At 39.2% G+C, this 23,565-nt stretch overlaps 1 protein-coding gene across 3 annotated transcripts in view; it reads right to left on the bottom strand.

Moving 5' to 3' along the window:
* Window positions 1–23,565, bottom strand: part of nup214 (nucleoporin 214) — a 77,495-nt gene that overhangs the window by 29,751 nt on the left and 24,179 nt on the right. For all 3 annotated transcript variants that reach the window (XM_084115801.1, XM_084115800.1, XM_084115802.1), the window contains exons 19-28: window positions 23,168–23,350; window positions 20,852–20,937; window positions 19,008–19,091; window positions 17,250–17,501; window positions 16,534–16,713; window positions 14,853–14,955; window positions 2,635–2,701; window positions 2,466–2,532; window positions 1,580–1,658; window positions 915–967 (exon numbers count right to left, since the gene is read on the bottom strand). In XM_084115801.1, coding sequence (XP_083971927.1) covers window positions 915–967; window positions 1,580–1,658; window positions 2,466–2,532; window positions 2,635–2,701; window positions 14,853–14,955; window positions 16,534–16,713; window positions 17,250–17,501; window positions 19,008–19,091; window positions 20,852–20,937; window positions 23,168–23,350 — 1,154 coding nt within the window. The remainder of the gene's footprint in view (window positions 1–914; window positions 968–1,579; window positions 1,659–2,465; window positions 2,533–2,634; window positions 2,702–14,852; window positions 14,956–16,533; window positions 16,714–17,249; window positions 17,502–19,007; window positions 19,092–20,851; window positions 20,938–23,167; window positions 23,351–23,565) is intronic.

Below are 23,565 nucleotides of genomic sequence, written 5' to 3'. Positions count from 1 at the left end.
TAAAATTTTTAAATCAATATATTGTCTTATCTGAATGAGCAGTCAGGGTGATTTTCACATAGTTTTGCAGCAAATATTCTAGGCTACGTCATACAATTTTCAAAAGTCTTGTGAAGAAATAATCAGTATGGGTTTCATGGCCTTATTTCAGTGAGAATTTTTTTTTGTATTTTCAAAAACCACGCATAAATGTCATTATCTCAAAACTACAAACTTTTACATACATGCTGCTGATATATTATTGTAGCAGAGTTTGTGCTGAATACAGTGTAATTAGACTTTAGCCATGAAAATGTCACAAGTAACAGAAATAACCAGAAATGTCAGAGCATGTCAGAACACCTCCAGGGCCCAGAAAACAGCTCAGACCTCAGAGGGTTAAAACTGCAGTGAACCAAAGACAGTCTCAAAAACACGCTTTGAAATCGCTGGTGTTTCTGACGTCACAAACTACCTTGTAACCAATCAGATCAACGTGTGATCGTCAACGAGTGGATCTCTGAGCTGAGTGAGTGAGTGGAGGCGGGGCTCATTTGCATATTCATAGAACCGCGCATACTAAATGAGGCAAGGGTGTCGAGTTACATTCAAGATATTTTAAGACATGAAGAATTTTTTTTCAAGGAAAACATGTAATTTTGGTGATCAAAGGTGAGTTTTAAGGGATTAAATGATTGACTACAGGGAGACTTTCATCTTGAGGCCATTTGGAAGACTGCTAAGGCCCCGGCTCTGGTTGATAAACACTGATGGAAATTATGCTGCGATTTCTGCAGATTCATGCAGCACTGACTCCTGGCCACTGGAATGATACTGAAAATTTACATTTTCTGACAATTACAGTGATAAAAAGGAAATCTAAAGATCTAATGTTTGCATCTCTAAATGAGATGAGACACATATGGAGACGATACCTTGAGTGTTGCTGGCGTCCGGGGGTTGAGATGTGAAACTGAACCCTGCTGACCTGTGAAACAGCAAAATATGAGTCTTATGTTTACATGCAATCAAATATAAAGACATTAGACATGACATCAGAAGAGTTGCTGAAGAGACACTGAAATGTGGAGTTGCTTCAGTCAAGATCAATAACAATCAGGAAGACTTACACTACCAGTCAAAAGTTTGGGATCGTTAAGATTTTTAATGTTTTTAAAAGAAGTCTCTTCTGCTCACCAAGGCTGCGTTTGATTTAAAAAAATAAACAGTAATATTGTGAAATATTATTCCAATGTAAATCAGCTGTTTTCTATGTGAATATATAGTAAAGTGTAATTTATTCCTGTGATCAAAGCTGAATTTTCAGCATCATTACTCCAGTCTTCAGTGTCACATGATCCTTCAGAAATCACTCTAATATGATGATTTGATGATCAACAAACATTTATGATTATTATAAAATGTTAAAATAGCAAAAAGTAATTTTAAATTGTAATAATATTTCACAATATTACAGTTTTTTTGTATTTTTATTCAAATAAATGCAGCCTTGGTGAGCAGAAGAGACTTCTTTTAAAGATCTTACCAGTGGTAGTGTTTATAGAGGTGGAGGTAGTTATAATTATGTTTAATAACTCACTGTGCAGAAAACGAGAAGCCCTTTGAGTTCTTCTCGCTGACGGATGAAGAAGCTCCTGCATCGGGTTTTGCTGCTCCTCCTGGACCAGACACACACAACCCAGCTCAACATTAAACACTCACACTTTTATTCAGAAATTAAACCCTCATCCTTCCCTCGCGTTCTGTGACAAATCAGTCAAAATGACCCGAAGCCCTAAAATTATACTTTTTTTTCCACAAAGCTTATTTTATTTCATTTTGATATTTTTTCTATTTTTTAAAGCAATTTGTTTGGGAGATTTTTTGTTATTTTTTATTTTACTTACCTTTAAATTTCTAGATTTGATCAACAAATAATAAATAAATAGTAATTTAGAAGCACATTCCTCACATTCTTTCAAATTAAATTCAAAATAACTCACAATTTTGTGCATAACACTTAATTCAGCTCTAAATATCTTGCATCGGGAGTCTTTGCAGATCTCTTGTAGAAAAATAATAAAAATATAACATGATATTTCATGACTCTTATAGCTCTATATGCAGCAAATGAGCTGTTCCTCTGGGTCCTAAAGCCAGTTCCCTTCAGTGTGCATTCAGATACACATGTAGACATTATAAAATATTCTTTTGGTATCTATTAGTTTGATTTTGACCATTTTTAGGTTTTTCTATGTGTACTGAAGCATTCCTCGCATCCATTCACTCCTAAGGGGGTCAGATTGACCCGCCAGAGAAGGATTTGTTACTTTTTAAAATTTCAACCACAAAACTCCTCAAATCCATAATTTTGTATTAGTTGTGTATTCGTGGTTCAAGTGCGATAATTGTCCGTGTCAAAATGACCCGAGGGAAGGATGAATGTTAAATTGAACACATCTGAGCGCATGGGAGCTCACACCTACCGAACACGAAGCTGGAAGATGTGGTCTGGGCCGGCGACTGGACCTTTAGCGCAGCCTGAAAGGAACTCTGTGAGTGAAAACAGCGACACACCAAACGTCAGACATTACATGCAGGTCTTCTTAAGAAGCAGTGTGATGTTTCCTGTAGTGTATCTCGTGCGAGACTCACTTTACTGGCCTCCACCGTAGCCAGAACCTGCTGAACCACCTGAGCCGCCGGTGCTGGAACAGACGCGCTACACACACACACACACACACACACACACACACACACACACACACATCAGGAACAATGATCATTAACACTCTTAGGAGAACACCTATCATCTGAGGGCCCTATGCACTGCAGAATTTAGTCATAAAAACTGAATTTAAAGCATAATTTGGGCCTTTTTGGATGAATAAATCAAAAGTAGGGATGTACACTTAATCAAATGGCAATATGGACTAGTGATTGTGAATATTAAAACCTGAAGTCTCACTATATGAGCACATGATGACATGAACTTGATCTGAGAGTCACTTTAGCAGCATTTCACCATTTCATCTGAGAAAACTAATCACGCACACACACACGCACACACACTTCAACTTGCCAAAATAAAAGTTTGGTTTAACTTTAGAAATATATTATAACTGTACAGCACAATTTACCTCTCAAATGAAAATGTAACAATTTATTTTATATTCTGGCAAATGAAATTCTGCAAAACAGGTTTACTGTTCAAATTATAACAGAACAAATTTTTACAAATTTAAAAACTACAATTTAATAATTTTATTCTTAGTAATGGTAGTTGTAGTATTAATTTAATGTTTTTTAAAAATGTTATGAGCTCAAATGACATGCTTTGATTATTAAAATGTAATTAAACTTTTAAAATGGAGCCCAGAAATAGAGAAAACATAGAATTTGGGAAAAATAAAACAGAATAAGAAAAGATAAAACCGATTTCACAGGGCCCTAAAATGACATTTCATAATTACAATTAATTCGATATGATTTTTGATTACTAAAATATAATTTAATGATTAAAAAAAGGAATCCAGAAAAAAAAAAAAAATTATATATATATATATATATATATATATATATATATATATATATACACTAACGACTAACGTTACAATTATATTCTCTTGAATTTTGATATGGCCGACACAAAAACAAAGAATAGGGAAAAGGAGAAGCAACGCGAACTCCCGAATTTACATCAGAAAAGTGGAAAGAGGGGACGGGATGAGGAGGGGGGACGGGATGAGGAGGGGGGAGGGGCCGGGATGAGGAGGAAGGAGGGGGAGGGGCTGGGATGAGGAGGAAGGAGGGGGAGGGGCCGGGATGAGGAGGAAGGGTGGAGCTAGCCTCCGTTTTGTTTGACAATACTTCAAACATCAACAAGAAGTGACGTCACCCAGCATCACTGAGAGCAGCTTAAACTACTGAAAAAATGAATATTGGGAAAAATAAAATGGATTTCATTTGGCTCTAGGTCAAAACGGACCCTTAGTGAACAGTGTGTGTGTGTGAGAGAGTGTGTGTGTGTGTGCGAGAGTGAGTGAGTGAGTGAGTGAGTGTGTTTGTGAGTGTGTGTGTGTGTGTGTGTGTTTGTGAGTGTGTGTGAGTGTGAGTGTGAGTGTGTGTGTGTGTGTGAGTGTTTGTGAGTGTGTGTGCGTGCGTGTGTGTGTGTGTGTGTGCGTGTGAGTGAGTGAGTGCGTGCGCGTGTGTGTGTGTGTGTGAGTGAGTGAGTGAGTGCGTGCGCGTGTGTGTGAGGGTGTGTGTGAGTGAGTGAGTGAGTGAGTGAGTGTGTGTGTGAGTGAGTGCGTGCGTGCGCGTGTGTGTGAGGGTGTGTGTGTGTGAGTGCGTGTGCGATGCGTGCGGGTGTGTGTGTGTGAGAGACAGAGTGCGTGTGTGTGTGTGAGAGAGAGAGTGCGTGTGTGTGTTTGAAAAGCCCATATTCACAGATGAATGTCTCTGTGTTTAGGAATGCATCTTAGAAACAGCCTGAATAAAAGCGCTCTGATGTTCTGCGTTCACGTCTGGAAGATCACGCGGAGTGTGTCCTGAGGGCAAATCCCTGCCACTGCACGCGCACACACACACACACACACACACACACACACAGGTCATGTGGTGATGATGATGAAGATGATGAAGAGCGGTAACTGGAGCAGAGGAAGAGGAGAGATGTGCTCTGATAAACACTGGTCACCTGACCTCGGCACAGCGAACAAACCAAACACACACACTCTTCCTGCATCAGTATGAGAGATCAATACAGACACGGGTGAAGAAAATCCTGAGCCTGAACTTTTTTCCCTGGGAGGTAAGCGGTCCCCTAAGCCAAGAAATATGCCCTGATCAACATAATTGTCAAGCGGGATCCAGGGGTGTGCTCCCCGGGAGAACATTTTGATGAATAGTCCCTTAAATTAAATGATAGATTCTGGTGACTTTTGTGGATATAAATGGACATCATTCAGACATGAGATGAACAAACCCAATACAAGCCTATATTACAGTAGCATCTTTGTGTAGAGCACCAGAGCTCCTGGGACCCTGGGCCTGTTCATTAATCCATCCCTGCTTTTAACTAGTCACTTACCTGCATACTTATTGCTTGTATAGCATACTGAGACTACAGATACTACAGCCATACCAAGAAAGGTCAGTGGGTGGCAATTATAATACTCCAAAGTAAACTAGGAATTGATTAGTAGCCTAACCATTGACTTAAGGGCATGAACAAGGAGATATTCATTTTTCTGCAAAATATGCACCATTTATTTTAAATATTTTTTTGAAACTAACTGTGCAACAAAACCGTATTTAATACAACACTCAATTTGTTTATTCAAAACCATTTGTATATAGAAAAATATATAAAAAAATATATATAAATATATATAAAAAAAGAGAACAATAATTGGCAATAATTTAAAGTGCTTCAAGGACTGAAAAACTGTGAGAAAAAATAAATAAATATGTGTTCATGTAACATGTAAGGGTGCGCTGCCAATAACGCACCTAAAAGCTGTCACAAAGAACTGGGAAAAGTAATGATTATTAATGTGTCAAATATATCAAGGAGACATTTCAATTGTTTATTAATAAACAAGTGTTTTCTGTGTCAAAGATGAAGTTGACGATGCTGACTCGCGATCTTCGCAGTAGTGAACACGCCAGCGAGAAATGCACATTTCATACGGATTACATAAGCAGAGAGCTGTCTGTTTTCTTCCGTTTTGAATTGTTCTGTTTAAAAGTAGACATTTCATGCTTTCTATATATATATTTCTCAGGTCTGTGAGGCAAGTAGCTTGTCTGCTATATTACTTCTTATTTATTAAATCCAGGCAATTGGTTGATGAAACATTGATTAAAATTAAGATACAATTAATACAAAACGAACTTCACTTTAAAGAAAGGCTTTCTACAAGAACAAACTTAATGAAGTGGTCAAAATCATGTCTGCCCACTCCATTTGTCTCCCGATATTTTCGGGATCATCTTATCTTATTCATGCTTTTCACTTTTCATATAATCAACATGAAATTTAAAAAAAAAAATATATTTTATTTAAACATGAATATGAAAACAAAAATTTTTAATGACTGGGCTACAACACATAGGCCTATAGCCTACAGAGAAATTTAATGTCGGAGCGTCTTGCCGGTGAGCATGTGGGGGGAGAGATACGATTTTCGATCAATCATCGAATATTATTTTGCTTGATATTCCAATCCTTAATATTTGGTGTTTTAAATGCCTGTTTGAGATCTCTGTGAAAGTTTTAAAGCAGTCTTGTAGTGCCGCTTTCAGAGCGCTCACGTCCGTAACATTGTTTCTTCCTCATAAATGCGAACACGAAAAATAAAATAAAATGAATATATTATGTTCTGTGGAGAGCCGACACTTCTTCATCCGGTGGGTATATTACTTTTGGTTTGCCAGTGTAATTCATAGAATTACTAAAACATATTTTACCACCTAAAAGTTAAAGATTTTCTGTGTCACGTCCGGACCGTAACGCAAGTGTATTTCCTCATATTAAATATAAAACGCATGTGTATACTGATATTTTTCTAACATCTGGACTCCTTTATTGAGGGAGTATGGATGTATAAACAGGCGTTTCAATATATTAGTATTAAACGCATTTTCTGATAATTTATATTTCAAGTTTTGACTGCAAATGTCACGTCCATAACGCTGGAACTCCCCAATAGTAATGTACAGATGTGGTAGCATTGGATCTGGACGGGAAGGATAACTCTGGGAGTTGGAAGGGGTGTGTGGCGATTCTGCCTTCTCACACCCGACACAGGTTCGTGGATCTGAGTGTCGCGATTTCGGTTTCATTTCGCATATATAATCTTAGATGACGCCAGGGTTTTTATTTAAAAGAAAGAGCGTAGCCTACGTTTGTATGTAGGCCTATGGGCAATTTATATTCACAATACTTACTTAAATATAATTAATATCATTTTATTGCATTTGTAGGCTATTAGTTGTTTGAAGAGTAAAAGAAAAAAAATCGCTCGGTCTTAATGCAAGTTTACAACCGGCAAGTCGGTCGGACTAAAAGGAAAAAAATAATTAATTGGGTCGTCCTAAATTGACAGGGTCGGTCGGGTTACGGCAAACAAGAATATTTTAAGGATGGCCTGAAGTAGGCTTACTGGTGTGGTTTAGTGAAAGCGCCTCTCAGATCTTGGGAATTGTCAGATCACGTGAACCTGATTTTTTGACACGTCTGTACGACGGAAATCCGGCGCGGCGCCGGAGCGAAGACGCTCACAGACACGCTCACACACACTCTCACCGATAAATGTTCAGTTTTAATGTTATCGTTATCAGTCCAATAAGAAAAGGTTGATAACGATAATGTATTTGCCATAGGAATGTAAAAATAATTGTAAAAGTGAAGGAATCTTTAAAGTAGGCTTCATTTAGGAAGTGATTATGGGAAAGGAAAGATCTAGACGTTTCATTGATTTCTGCAGGTTTTAAAATAAAAGCAGTTGCTTATCGGCCAATATATCGGCTATCGGCTTCAAAGTATAGAGAATTATCGGTTATTGATATTGGCCAAAATTCCCTACACAATATAGTTGTATACAATATAGAACAGCTGTTTTACAACTTAATTTCCATGAGTTTTTCATGACTTGAGGCACATATTCATGAGCTAATGTTCTACGCAAGTCAGTTTAAAGAAGAATAAAAACATGCTCATATTTATCATAGCATATTTTGACTAAACTTACTTTATTAATGACTGATAATGCTATTAGTTTTAATAAGTGTAAGCTGCGCCTGTGCCAGACGTCACGTGACTGAAGACCGAAGGACAAGAGCTGTAATTCATTACACCAATATAATCAATTGAACATATTGTGTGAAACAAATGTCTAGGACTTTTCCAAAACTTTCTAGGTTTATTTATTTTTCCAAAACTGTGTGTGTGTGACTGTGTGTGCACGTAAGTGTGTGTGTGTGACTGTGCCTGCATGTGTGCATAAGTGTGTGTGTGTGTGTGTGTTTGTGTGTGCACGTAAGTGTGTGTGTGTGTGTGACTGTGTGCGCACGTAAGTGTGTGTGTGTGACTGTGCCTGCATGTGTGCATAAGTGTGTGTGTGTGTCTGTTTGTGTGTGCGTGTGTGTTTGTGTGTGCACGTAAGTGTGTGTAAGTGTGTGTTTGTGTGTGCACGTAAGTGTGTGTAAGTGTGTGTTTGTGTGTGCACGTAAGTGTGTGTGTGTGTAAGTGTGTGTTTGTGTGTGCACGTAAGTGTGTGTGTGTGTGTAAGTGTGTGTTTGTGTGTGCACGTAAGTGTGTGTGTGTGTGTGTGTAAGTGTGTGTTTGTGTGTGCACGTAAGTGTGTATGTGACTGTGCCTGCGTGTGTAAGAGTGTGTGTGTGTAAGTGTGTGCGCGTAAGTGTGTGTGTGACTGTGCCTGCGTGTGTGTGACTGCGTTTGTAAGTGTGTGTGTGTGTGTGTGTGTGTGTGTGTGTGTGTGAGTGAGTGTGACTGTGGGAGTGTGTGTGTGTGAGTGAGTGTGACTGTGGGAGTGTGTGTGTGTGTGTGTGTGTGTGAGAGTGAGTATGACTGTGGGAGTGTGTGTGTGCACGTAAGTGTGTGTGTGTGTGTGACTGTGTGTGTGTGTGTGTGTGAGAGTGAGTGTGACTGTGGGAGTGTGTGTGTGTGTGTGCAGTCGCTGTCTCGGGGCGAACAGCTCAAGCGTTAATAATACATGTGTCTGGATTAAAGTTGCATGGGACACACTGTCCTGAGCATTCACACACAGATGAGGCGTCCCACACACACACACACACACACACACACACACACACACACCTTCAGGCAGGAAGTGATGTCAAATCATCATCACCACAAACTCTTACATCCTGCAGTGACTCAATGCACAACGGAAACTCACACACTGAAGACTCATAACTATAATAACTGGTGATACTGAGAACTAGAATGTTAACAAGAACTAGAACACTGACCATAACCACTATAACAATAACGTAAATGACATCTATAATTATAACTATAACATTAACAATGATGATAACTAACTATAACATTCACTGACAACTATAACGATAACTATGATGTTAACGATGTTTAGGTTATAAACATTTACTTTTATTACTATAGTAATAATTTAGTGCATGCAATGCGTGATAAAAACAATAATTAATAATTAACTATAGTTAGAATAAATGAAAACAACAACTATAATAACTATAATGATAGTGACCATAACAAACACTTAACTATAATAACTGTAATGTTAACTGTGTAATGACAGTATAATGATAATGATAACATTGCTATAATAACTACAATGTAAACTTATAACAAATGTTAAATATTAATGATAACGTTACAATAATGATTTGTAAAACGATAACTATAATATCTATAACAGTGTCAACTTTAATACTAACTAACGTAAATAACTAATGACAACGACAATAACATAAACAATGATCCCTGTAATGTTAATGATAATAAATAATTACTATAACATTAATAACTCACACCTATGCTATTGATATATTATAACTACAACATTAACAATATTGATAACTAATGTTAACAAAGACAACTACAATGTTAATGAATAACGATAACTATAAGTATAAAAATTTACAACAAGTCACCTATTAATAAGTAATGATAACTATAACATTAACGATAATGTAAAAGATTACTATAATAATAACTATAACTACGTTAATGATAACTATTACTATAATAATATCTATAACATTAATACAGGGTTCCTACACAATTTTCATTTCAAAATTCCATACTTTTCCAGACTCAAATTTCCAGACTTCCCTACAGATTTTTCCGACTATATTTAACTTGTTCTGATAAATTGTTTTAAAATTCAACTGCTAACAAGGATGTTACATTCTAAAGATTTAGTATTGGCGTTTTTGCATTTTATTAGGATAGGAAAGTAGCTAGACAGGAAGTAAGGTGGGAGAGAGAGGGGGCCGGGATCGGGAAAAGTCCAGGACTCGAACTCGGGTCTCCCGAAGCACAACAGCGCTACATGCCGACGCACTTACCCACAATGCTATCGGCGCCGACAAGTATGTTACACTCTGAGTCAAAACCTCTATGTAGGCTATCATGTTAAATTTGTAAATTTGAAAATTGTAGCTACTGTTGCTCGTACAAGTCAATTTAACACCAAACCCAGCCAAGTTCAAAGCACAGCATTTTATTAAAACTCCAATACTAAAACAGTGCAATGTTATTCATATTTGTAATTTTGTAAATTTAAATAACTGTAAACCCCTACAGAAACAGAAGGGATGTTCATGTACAATTAACCAGAAAATTAGAAAATAGAGCTAAAGTCAATTGATCATGTCATGCACTCCCTTATCTGTTGCTGGCTTGAGTGACGCGGATGCGCGCACTCGTTCATTTAACGAAGGTCAAAATAAAACTGTTTTTGGAAAAAGACAAACTTGTGTAATAGGAATAACGTTACACGCATATTGAATTGATTCCCTGGTCATAATAGATCACTTAGCAACAAAACACAATCTAATCTTAATGATTGTGTGCTCCCTCGATATTTTGCTTATTTGATTGTGTGACGTGGATGCGCGTGCTCATTCAACGGCCCAGATTGGATACTCTAGTAAATATCGAAGTTTTGCGAAATGGAAATACACAACTTTAATTTATAACACTGATACACTAGAAAATATCAAATATAACAGTAACGTTAAAGAGAAACAACACTCACGCCGCGTCACGCGAAAACGCAATTGCACTCTGTTGAACGCACCTGATAAGAGTGATAAATTGCCCAGATGTGACTACTGCTGCAGCTCCAAAAACTCCATATTCCTACTAGAAATGGCCTTTATCTTCTCACCAACACTATATGGTAAATGGTAAATTTTGGTAAAATATGGTAAATGGTAAAATATTCACATTATTATCTTGGTGTGGTAACGTTTCTGCATTGATAAGCTGACAATATAGCTTTAGATCGTCAGCTTTCTAGACTTCCTGCTAACGTTAAGTATTAAAGGGATAGTTCACCCAAAAATGAAAATTCTGTCATCATTTACTCACCCTCAAATTGTTCCAAACCTGTATGAGTTTCTTTGTTCTGCTGAACACAAAGGAAGATATTTGAAAGAATGACAGAATCAAACAGATCTCGGTCCCCATTGACTTCCATAGAAGGAAAAAATATATACTATGGTAGTCAATGGGGACCGAGATCTGTTTGATTCTGTCATTCTTTCAAATATCTTCCTTTGTGTTCAGCAGAACAAAGAAACTCATACAGGTTTGGAACAACTTGAGGGTGAGTAAATGATGACAGAATTTTCATTTTTGGGTGAACTATCCCTTTAAGTTAATTAAAGGATAACATTAGACTGACTAGTTCAAATGCTCACCTTTGATCAATCGGTACATTATGGGCTTTGTGACTTGATGTGGTCGGACTTGGTCCCAACTTAGTCTGGGCCAAAAACGTTGTGAGCCGAAATGATTTGACACAAAGTTTGCAAATAGCTTTCTTTGTAAATTTAAAATCTTTGGCTAACCAGGCTTTATATTTAGGATTGGCAAGCCAGCCCTCGGAAAACTTGCATTTTCACATTTTGTTTGCCGTGAAGTCCACACTCAAATGTAAAAATCAAGGACAACGTTCCAGGTGTTTTTAAGTCAAGCAGTTTGAGGTAGGGGGGCTGTGATGGCAACTGCCGCCCAGAGCCATAGAGAGAAATTTCTCTCTATGGCTCTGCTGCCGCCTAACAACGTAACAACCAATCACTGCAGACCTAGACTCCAGCAGATCAAGTGTAAAAACGATCTTTTGGCAGCGCTGGCAGACTGATCCAAACGCCATGAAAAAAACGATTGTATATATTATATATAATTATATACATTTAGAAATTCTTAATTTTATATTTAGAAAATGAAATAGGGACAATAGTCTGGAAACATAAATATTTTTCCATACTCTGATTTATTTTTTCTAGGGATGGCCCGATACCGATACTGGCATCGGGTATCGGGTCGATACTGCCCTCATATACTCGTACTCGTACTCATAAAAATTCGCCGATACCACGCACCGATACCACGTACATTTTGCGAAACGAAACTGGCCGCCGCGAGTGCTTTGTCGAGGTAAACTGAGTCAAAGACGCACGAGCTGGTCGAACACATCCCTTAGTTTAAACAGACATTAGTGGAAAGTTTGTTCAGTCGGATGTCAATGGCAACAAAATTAAACGAGGCATGTAGCTTTAGCTTATTATTGACGTTAACTGACGAGAGAGAGAGACAGAGAGAGAGAGAGAGCGAGAAGCGCACTTCTGTTGAATGCTCTTTGCTGATCGACTCAGCACATGTTATTTGGATGAAAACTAAATCGTATATGTAAGTAAAGTAAAACATGAACTGTTACCTGACTGAAGTATAACGAGTGGTTCCCTACATAATTACAGGACGTGTGCAGGTTAAGAAGTTTCATGAACGCAAACATCCGAAGCGCGCGCCTCACAAACCAGCGTCTCAGCGCGCGAATGCTGAATTAAATTGTCTTTCACGTCTTGCGCTTGTACGGACGAATTCACACACAACTATGTAATAACGCCCGTCTTGGTGAGTATCCTATAGTAAACAAAGTCGGTTATATCTCAAATGAACGTAGCATGTTCAAATGAGCTCTGGTGCGCTCGGTCTTAAAGGGACAGCAGTTTGATAAACCTGCTTCTGTGTTTTAATGTTAATCAAACAAAGGACAAAGAAATACTGACTGCTCTTGACTAAATAGGCTACCCTTTTCAACTTTACAAAAATATCCATCTATATATAATTTATACAGTAATGAATATGCTTTTTTCACATTTGATTACTTTATTCAAATGTCTGTACCTGTTAGATCTACCTGAAAAAACTCTAAAAACACTGTTTATTTCATTTGTAGCCTTTCTTTGTTGTATTGTATATATTTATCCTATTTGTAATTCGATTGATTGTTTTTATTTTGTTACTGACTGCTTACTTGTTTTAAATTCACATTAATTAGGCTGCTAGTTTTTGTTGTAGTCTCAAAATTGGATTAAATAATTGATATTTCACTGGTTTTGACAAACATTTGAACCGCTGACCCAGTCCTCAGCACTGAGCCCTGCTGGAGCTGCTCTAAATATGTGCTGTGCTATTAAATGAAAGATAAAATATGATAGAGCAATAGAATGAACAATGACAGTACAGAAGTACAGTACAGAAGCTCATACAATGCATTTTAGCAGGCTTAATTAAGCATGAAAATAACTGAAAGAAATATATATATTTGATGAACAAATTAAGCCAACTAATATGATTTATAATCTTTTGGTTTATCTACTAATACATTTAAAAATTACAAATGCAGTGAAAATTCAGGTATCGGTTACGGTATCGGTATCGGCGAGTACCAAAAATTACAGTATCGGTATCGGACTCGTTCTGCAAAAAGTGGTATCGGGACATCCCTAATTTTTTCCATACTTTTCCAGACCTGGAAATTACTCAAATCAAATTCCATACTTTTCCATACTTTTCCAAACCCCGTAGGAACCCTGTTAATAACTATTCGTTAAATATGACAATAGTTTACGATAACGATTCTTATAACAATAACTTATAACACTATCTATATTATAAGTGATTAAATTATTTATCATTATAGTTCATGGATCCTCGACGCATCATCATTGCTCAGATCAGCCACCTGTCAATCATCTCCGCAGCGTATGATTCATATGCAGTGACGACAGATTAATAACGTCAACACACTGTAACTGAACCCCATGGGAGGAACACTAAACGCTCATGTGTGTGAGACTGTTGTTCATCAGATGAGAGTGTGTGTGATCACGGTCTGAACACACGCCTGAGGGAAGATGAGCTCATGTGAAAGGTTAAAACAGGACAGCGTACACACACACACACACACACAGCCCATAATAAACACACGCAGACTGACCCTGACCTCATTTCAGAGGATTTCACAGTGCGAGTAGATAGAACACACACACACACACACACACACACACACACACACACACACACACACACACACAGCAGACTTGAATAGCTGTATTTGGTCCCCCTGCGTTGAAAATCCAGCTTTTAATGTAGTTTATGTGTCTATGTGGTGTTTTTAATCTGCTTTAAGACAAAGCATGTGTAAATTCATAAGTCGACTCCATTGCTGAGTATTTTCTCCTTAAAACTGCAGTGAACCAAAGACAGTCTCAAAAACACGCTTTGAAATCGCTGGTGTTTCTGACGTCACAAACTACCTTGTAACCAATCAGATCAACGTGTGATCGTCAACCAGTGGATCTCTGAGCTGAGTAAGTGAGTGGAGGCGGGGATCATTTGCATATTCATAGAACCGCGCATACTAAATGAGGCAAGTGTGTCGAGTTACATTCAAGATATTTTAAAGCATTTAAGGAAAAAACGTTTAAATATGTCATTTTGGTGGTCAAAGATGAGTTTTAACAGATGACATTATTGACTACAGGGGGACTTTAAACATTCCAGGTGATTTTGTTGGGGAGTGAAAATAAAAATAGCTGAAAAAGCTGTAAAAATATATATATTTTACTCCTCTATAGAGTCCTTTTTAGAATAAAAAAACAAACATTTTTTGAATATTTTTATAATACTGTAAAATTACAATGCTAATATTTCTGACTTTCTTCATTTTTAAATGTTGAACCATCAAGCTTTTATTTTGACGGGTTGCTGGCCATCATAATGCATTTTCAATCTGTTGTGAAGCGGAGCGTGAAGACAGTAAAACTGCCCCATAATGCCCCTCTCTCACCTGATGACGGTGGACACAGGTGTGTGTGGGCCTTTGTCCTTCAGCTCCTGTACGTTCACCACCTGAGGAACCGTCTTCAGCGTGGACTCGGTCAAACACGCGCCTAGAAACCACACGACACACACACACACACACACATCAGAATCAGTCAGAAATAACTTAAATCATCAGTTATTATATAACGCTTGTGTCACGCAATGCCAATAATGCAATACATCTAGTGTCTCAAACTCTCACTGGTGCTTTACTAAACCCTCTAAAACTGATTTTATAGAGAGAATCAGGAATATTCACACTTATGGTCTTAGAGAAGTGCAAAAGGCTTCAAAAGTTGCAAAAAGGTGATTATATTGTGTAAATAATCTATTAAAACAAAAAACTAATCTATATGATATTTCTATAATACTTTACAAAACTTTTTTCTACACGACTGTTCAGAAGTTTGAAATAATAATGTTTTTTGAAAGCTCACCAAAGCTGCATTTATTTGATTAAAAATGCTGTAAAACAGTGAAATATTATTATAATGTAAATCATCTGTTTTCTATGTGAATATATAGTAAAGTGTAATTTATTCCTGTGATCAAAGCTGAATTGTCAGCATCATTACTCCAGTCTTCAGTGTCACATGATCCTTCAGAAATCACTCTAATATGAGGATTTGATGCTTGAGAAACATTTATGATTATTATCAGTGTTGAAAACAGTGCTGCTTTATATTCATATTTCCATGATTCTTTGATGAATAGAAATTTCAAAACAACAGCATTTATTTGATAGAAATCTTTTGTAACATTATAAATGTCTGTAGTCACTTTTGATCAATTTAACACATCCTTAAATTCTAAAAACATTAAATCTTTTGAGGTGCAGTGTGTGTATTATAACAGTAAATTGAGAGAAAACTGTTTTTCAGTTCAAATGGTGTCTGTCGCCCCCTAGTGTAAAGACACACACTTACACTGATGAACACACACATCTGATGTAAATGAAAATTATTATAAAGACCTGATAATAGGGATGTAATAATATATCATGTCACGATACATATTGTTGCATTTTTGTCCTCTATGGGCGGGTTGAAGACATGTGGGACAGCGCCTCCTACTGGCTGGAGTCTCTCGCCTCTGGCCAAAAAATCCTCCGATGACGCAAAATGACGATTTTTGCGTCATCGGAGGATTTTTCCAGACAAAAAAATACATAAATCTCTCGTCTCAAGAGGATATGAGGGTGGGAAGCACGGTGATTCGAAAATACTACAGGGTTTCTACTAATACAAAGCTTAATGCTAAATCCTGAAGTATCCCTTTAAATATATCTATTCAGTGACAAAGAAAGCATATTCGTCTAAAATAATTCTGTATTTTCAGCTTCAGAATCATGAATATTGTTATTCTGGTGTCTCTATTGTCCTGTGCTTTGAGTTATCAGCACTAAGTCCAAGCCTGTTCATTTACACACTCAATGTAACACCAAATTTAGCATTTAAATCAACTGTACATTTTTTGTAACCTTTTACCATGTCTTGGAGTATCGCAATAATACCGTATCGTGAGTTCAGTGTCATGATATGTATCGAATCGTGAGGGTATCGTTACACCCATACCTGATAATACTAAAGATCAGCTCTAAATATTTGATTTCTTTGGTAAACGTGTGAAGGCCGGTGTGTTTGTACCTGGTTTCTGGCTGGTCATGTGTCTACTGAGGGCGGCTCTTCCAGCAGCCTGAGGGGCGGGGACTGTGGTGGGTGTGGCCTTCTCTGTGGGCGTGGTCTTCTCTGTGGGCGGGGCTCCGTGCTTCACTGTTTTTGTGGCTAGCGCTGTGCTGTCGGCACTGTCCATGTTTATCTTCGGAGCTGAAACACATTCAAGAGACATTCAGTCAAACCAAAGATTATTCAGACACCAGAGATCACTTACTAGTGTGTGCAGGACACTGCAGTTCAGTTATGTAAGTGAGGAGAGCAAAATAAAGTAAACTGTGACATATTACACCCAAATATTCTTCATACAGTGACTACCAGTGACATTTATAATCATTTAGGACCAAAAATGATTCAGACACTTTGAGCTGATCATGTTTTGCTGAAGTGTGTTTTCTTTAATTGCTAATGCTCTTTTTACACACAGACTGAACACAATGAAGCATTGCTTGGTGATTGGTTGAGCTAAACTGGTATTATCTAATTGTGTAGTTAAATTTAACAGCTGACAGATATTCAACATAATTCATGTGTGAGACAGTCTAACAGAAGGACGGACAAAACCAGTCAAATATCAACTGAGTTTATAACTCTGAGTTCTTGTTATATTTTATTACCATTTTCTAAACTATAGTGAATAAACTGTGATAATGTGAGAAATGCTGAAGGTGTCTGACGACGTGTCTCACCGGCGCTGATGATCGGGACTCTGCTGAAGGGACTGGGACTGAAGCCCGGCTGTATGGAGGGCGTTCGGACCACGGTCGGGTGTCTCGGGACGCTGGGCATCAGAACCGGCATCAGAACCGGCTCGTCCCCGTCCTCGGCCAGCGCCAGCGAGTCCTCGGGCTCCAGGACCTGAGACAGAGACGAGCTCGAGCTCAACTCATCCAGATCCTCGTAGAACTGAGGACACAGGAACGCGGACCGCGACAGGTTGGCTGAGGAGCGACAGACACGGACAGATCTTGGATCGTTTCAAATTAAATCTGTTCATTTCAATGAGTTTGATAGTCAGTCACAGTAATACAAGGTTAAATTACTCACTGAGTGATAATGCAATCAATAATTCAAATGTGATCATCAGGAGTTGCTGAGAAAACAGTCCTTAATGAAATGATTTCTGTAAATCGGTGTGCAATTCCATAAACTGGAAGACTTTCTGAACATACTGTATATAAAATAGGCTTTTTAAAAAAGAAAAATTAAAAAAAGAATAACACTGTGACCTAAGATTCCAGCGACAAGCAGTTTGTCCACATCAGATGCCATTTGCATATTCATAGAACCGCGCATACTAAATGAGGCGAGGGTGTCGAGTTACATTCAAGATATTTTAAGGCATGAACATTGAGTCATTTTGGTGATTAAAGATGAGTTTTAAGGGATAAAATTATTGACTACAGGTGGACTTTAAATAAAGCACATTATCAGTAGGGTTGGGAATCGAAAATAGACTCCAATTCTGCAATCGTATACTTGTTATAAAATAAAAATTTCGATTCCTCTTATCAATTCTTTTGTGAGCATTTCAATATGACTTTAAGTGCGAGACGACTGTGCACACATCTGAAACGTGCGTATAGAAAAAGTGATTTTAAATCATCTGTTTTCTGTCTTCATGTGTATTGGATCCGTGCAGCTCTTAAAGTGACAGCACTAATATTCCTGCCGTCTCTATAACACTAATCAAACAACAAAAGACAAAGAAAATTCACTCGTTCTAGACTGAATAACTCTTGTAAATATATTTATAATGTGTATTTTATTTATAAAGTGTTATTTTATTTTTTTGGATTACATTTGATTTAACTATTTGATTACAGTTTCTGAACACCTGAAAATCTTAAAACACTGTTTATTTCAGTCGTATCTTTGTTCAGTTGTCTCTGTTTGTTGCGCTTGCTAATTTTTTGTTTGTTCTTTTTTTAATGACTGAGTGTTTGCTTGTCTTTAATAATGCTTGACATTTATATTACTTCGGCTAGTTGTTTTCTATGGTGTTTTTAAATCACAGGCAAACGCTCATGATATTCAGCTACAATTAAATGTTTTGCAATATTGAGAGACTAATAGACTAAATGTGAATGATATCAAAGTTTTTTTTCTTTTTACAATATTGGAATCGAAATTAGGAATCGATAAGCAGAATCAAACCGCATCGAATGCAAACGATCCCCAACCCTAATTATCAGTGCCTGAGATTATCATCGTCATATTTGTATGTTGTTGTTGTTGCCGCTGCTTTCTAAAACAGAATCATCACGGATAGGACAGAAACTCTTAACATGGAAAAGACGCTATTTATCACACGTCTAGGCGAATCAAATTATGAATAATTTACTGGCCTTTTAAAACAAGTACTCCATTTCTGGAACCTGATTACATAATCTAGATGACATGCATACAGGACACACACAGACTTCAGGAAAACACACGTGACGTACCTGGAGCCGTGGAGCGAACCGGCGGAGTCTGTCTCTTCGACAAGAAGTTCCTCAGCTGAGACTGCTTGGCTGGGGTCATTTTAGCTGCACACACACACACACACACACACACACACACACACACACACACACACACACACACACACACACACACACACACACACACACACACACACACACACACACACACACATCAACATCTCACTGCAGCTCATCTGTGCAGAAGCATCATGATTCTAATGGCATGGATCATTCAGGTTGACGTGTTGAGCCGTGTTTCCACCGCAGGAACGAGGGACTCTGGGCTGGTACTCGTGTGTTTCCACCGCAGGAATCAGGATCTAAATGAAGTTCCGGGTAAATATTTCCCACTCAGAATAAGGGCTTTCGCACCGGAGGAACTAACTAGTTCTTAGAAACTATTGGCGGAAGCTCCCAGATTTTGCCGTGTTCGCACCGAAGAAACTTGGAACGATTTTAATTCTAGGAACTCCTTTTGGAGGAATATAGGGGCTTTCACACTGGTTAAGTCTAGGAACGAGCCTCCAGGGTGTTTCCCAGAGGACTAATGGTTCCTTTAGGAGCGTTTCCTGGTTGCGTTCGCAGCGCCAGTAGGAACTCTGAAGTGACGAAAGACACGCTTGTTGTTGGGACTTTTATTTTGACGGCGCTGAGAACACAGTGCTCGCATTCTCCTGTTCATTAGTTTACGATCGGTCTAACAGTCTAATGCGTTATCAGACAGAACTGTTACACACTGAAAGTAGACCGTGATGAAGAGTTATTAGCGTATGTGTGTGTGTGTGTGTGTGTGATGTCCAGTGTTGCTGAGCAGAAACACATAATCATGTTTCTCTTGATCTCCTCATAGTTGCGTTGGGTTTTCTCCTCAGCGTAAAGATAAAGGTTGAGAGGTTCATCTATCACTGTTTTCCATGTTCGTAGAGTTAGTTTCTGGAGTAAATATATAGGCTATAATCTGTGTGTTTACACAGCCTTTATAATAATGGCGTGTGCTGGTGTTTCGCGTGCGTTCGGCCAATCAGCGAACACTAACGTCACTGCAGTTCCTATAGCGCTGGTGTAGACCGACTCTGGAGGAGGAGATCGAGTAAGTGAGAGTTCCTGCATTTACAGTAGATTAGCATTTTCCTTCAGGTCGGTCCTTTATTCATAATTAAAAAATCTGTTTGAATGTCCGCTGCGATATCTTGTCCTTTTAACAGTTTAGGGGTTTTCCGTGCCCTAGTCATCTGTCAGATGCGTCTTCCTTCTCCGTGTTCACACGTTTGAGTCCTTTCAATATAAAAGTCTTCTCTACCGACTGACTCACTCATAAAGAGTCTTTACCGCCATCTAATGGAGAAATAATGTGTGTGACTTCTGTTGCCGTTTATGGTCAGGGACTACTTTTTCCAGCGGAAGGAAGTCTTTTAGTGATTTTACTTCATGAAAGTTGCATAGATACATATTTTTCGGCTTTAATATTTGTACTGTGTTAAAGCAATAAGGCACGAGAGGCTAGCGCCGCATCGTGAATAAGTCACGTCTGACTCCGCTTCGCGTCGCGCCTAACAACGCCCTTCAGCCGTGACTTATTCACCATACACCCTCTCTTCCTTATTGCTTACATATTCGGAGGATGAAATCCAGCGGGAACTGTAAAGTAGCGCTCAGTCCTGCGTCACTGGCTAACTAGCCTATAATCTACACGGTGCTTTAGATCGCGGGGGAAACGCAGACAGCAACAGTTCCGGGGGGAAAAGGTTCCTGGGTCAAATTATTCTGGGTAATTTCGGTGGAAACGCGGCTTGACATCATCTCACCAACCCTGCGACTCTTACATGGTGATTTGTCTTGAGTTCTGGGTGCCGTTTCCAGACTGGCCTTCAGAAGAGCATCCTTCAGACTCTCCAGCTCGCGGTCCAGACTGCACAACACACAGACACACGTCAACCCTGACGCTTCCTCCATGACACACACACACTGCGCTTTACAGCGACACTCTCAATATCCTCATGGTTCATTTATCATTGATAAATTGATTAAACAAATATCATTAAACTAGTGGTTTTAGTGGTTCAAATCAAGGTTTCATGTGCATCAGTTCTTAGAATATGGAAAACAGCAGTGCGACAGTATATTATAATCCCTGCATGTTGAGGTTTATCCTAAATAGTTATAATCGCACAACCCGACTGTACATCTGACCATTCTAACAGCATCCTGTGGTGGTGCCGTAGTACAATGACATCAACGCACTGAAAAAATGCTTTTCTTACTCAGTATTTTTGTCTTGTTTCCAGTCCAAATATTGAAAAGCTCTTAAATCAAGATGCATTTACTAAATTAGTAAAATGCCATAAGATATTATGTCTTGTTTTCTGGGTAAATAAATCAAAATTAAGTGAGTTGATGCTTAAAAAAAGCTTAAAGCAATAAATCACTTCATTTTGATTTATTTACCCAGAAAACAAGACATAATATCTTATGGCATTTTACTAATTTAGTAAATGCATCTTGATTTAAGAGCTTTTCAATATTTGGACTGGAAACAAGACAAAAACACTGAGTAAGAAAAGCATTTTTGCAGTGTGTGATGATGTCAGGTGTGTGTTCACCTCTGTTCTGAGGGTGTGTGTTATGTGCGGTGTGTGTTATGTCAGGTGTGTGTTCACCTCTGTTCTGAAGGTGTGTGTTATGTCCGGTGTGTGATGATGCAGGTGTGTGTTCACCTCTGTTCTGAAGGTGTGTGTTATGTGCGGTGTGTGATGATGCAGGTGTGTGTTCACCTCTGTTCTGAGGGTGTGTGTTATGTGCGGTGTGTGATGATGCAGGTGTGTGTTCACCTCTGTTCTGAAGGTGTGTGTTATGTCCGGTGTGTGATGATGCAGGTGTGTGTTCACCTCTGTTCTGAAGGTGTGTGTTATGTGCGGTGTGTGATGATGCAGGTGTGTGTTCACCTCTGTTCTGAGGGTGTGTGTTATGTGCGGTGTGTGATGATGCAGGTGTGTGTTCACCTCTGTTCTGAAGGTGTGTGTTATGTGCGGTGTGTGATGATGCAGGTGTGTGTTCACCTCTGTTCTGAGGGTGTGTGTTATGTGCGGTGTGTGATGATGCAGGTGTGTGTTCACCTCTGTTCTGAGGGTGTGTGTTATGTGCGGTGTGTGATGATGCAGGTGTGTGTTCACCTCTGTTCTGAGGGTGTGTGTTGTGTGCGGTGTGTGATGATGCAGGTGTGTGTTCACCTCTGTTCTGAGGGTGTGTGTTATGTGCGGTGTGTGATGATGCAGGTGTGTGTTCACCTCTGTTCTGAGGGTGTGTGTTATGTGCGGTGTGTGATGATGCAGGTGTGTGTTCACCTCTGTTCTGAGGGTGTGTGTTATGTGCGGTGTGTGATGATGCAGGTGTGTGTTCACCTCTGTTCTGAGGGTGTGTGTTGTGTGCGGTGTGTGATGATGCAGGTGTGTGTTCACCTCTGTTCTGAGGGTGTGTGTTATGTGCGGTGTGTGATGATGCAGGTGTGTGTTCACCTCTGTTCTGAGGGTGTGTGTTATGTGCGGTGTGTGATGATGCAGGTGTGTGTTCACCTCTGTTCTGAGGGTGTGTGTTATGTGCGGTGTGTGATGATGCAGGTGTGTGTTCACCTCTGTTCTGAGGGTGTGTGTTATGTGCGGTGTGTGATGATGCAGGTGTGTGTTCACCTCTGTTCTGAAGGTGTGTGTTATGTGCGGTGTGTGATGATGCAGGTGTGTGTTCACCTCTGTTCTGAGGGTGTGTGTTATGTGCGGTGTGTGATGATGCAGGTGTGTGTTCACCTCTGTTCTGAGGGTGTGTGTTATGTGCGGTGTGTGATGATGCAGGTGTGTGTTCACCTCTGTTCTGAGGGTGTGTGTTGTGTGCGGTGTGTGATGATGCAGGTGTGTGTTCACCTCTGTTCTGAGGGTGTGTGTTATGTGCGGTGTGTGATGATGCAGGTGTGTGTTCACCTCTGTTCTGAGGGTGTGTGTTGTGTGCGGTGTGTGATGATGCAGGTGTGTGTTCACCTCTGTTCTGAGGGTGTGTGTTATGTCCGGTGTGTGATGATGCAGGTGTGTGTTCACCTCTGTTCTGAGGGTGTGTGTTATGTGCGGTGTGTGATGATGCAGGTGTGTGTTCACCTCTGTTCTGAGGGTGTGGAGGGCGTTCGGCTGGCGACGCTCCACGCTGATGTTCCTCTGTAGAGTCTGAGCTTGTGGAGGTCACCTGACAAACGGTCCAGAACCGTCTTCTGCTGGTTGATGATGTCCAGGTTATTGGCCAGCGCTGCAAACAGAGCCTCTCTCTCGGGGACGATCATGTGCCTGTGGGAGACATCACGAGCGGTGTTCACATCCAAAGCATAAAACATCTGTGAATAAAGCAGCGTTAAGATCTCATGTGTTCAAGAGAGCAAAATCATCACTTCCTGTGAAACTGGCGCAGAATATCAGTAATAAAACTGTACGTTGCTTCAGTGTGGCTGTTTTTCCCTCCATCATAAACGAGTGTGTCTCAGAGCGTCAGACGAAACACAGTA

Source organism: Abramis brama (assembly GCF_963993115.1).
Source record: "Abramis brama genome assembly, chromosome: 5".
In the NCBI taxonomy this organism is placed as follows: domain Eukaryota; kingdom Metazoa; phylum Chordata; class Actinopteri; order Cypriniformes; family Leuciscidae; genus Abramis; species Abramis brama.
The sequence above is the reverse complement of the archived record's forward strand: the minus strand, read 5'-3'. Positions and strand labels throughout refer to the sequence as shown.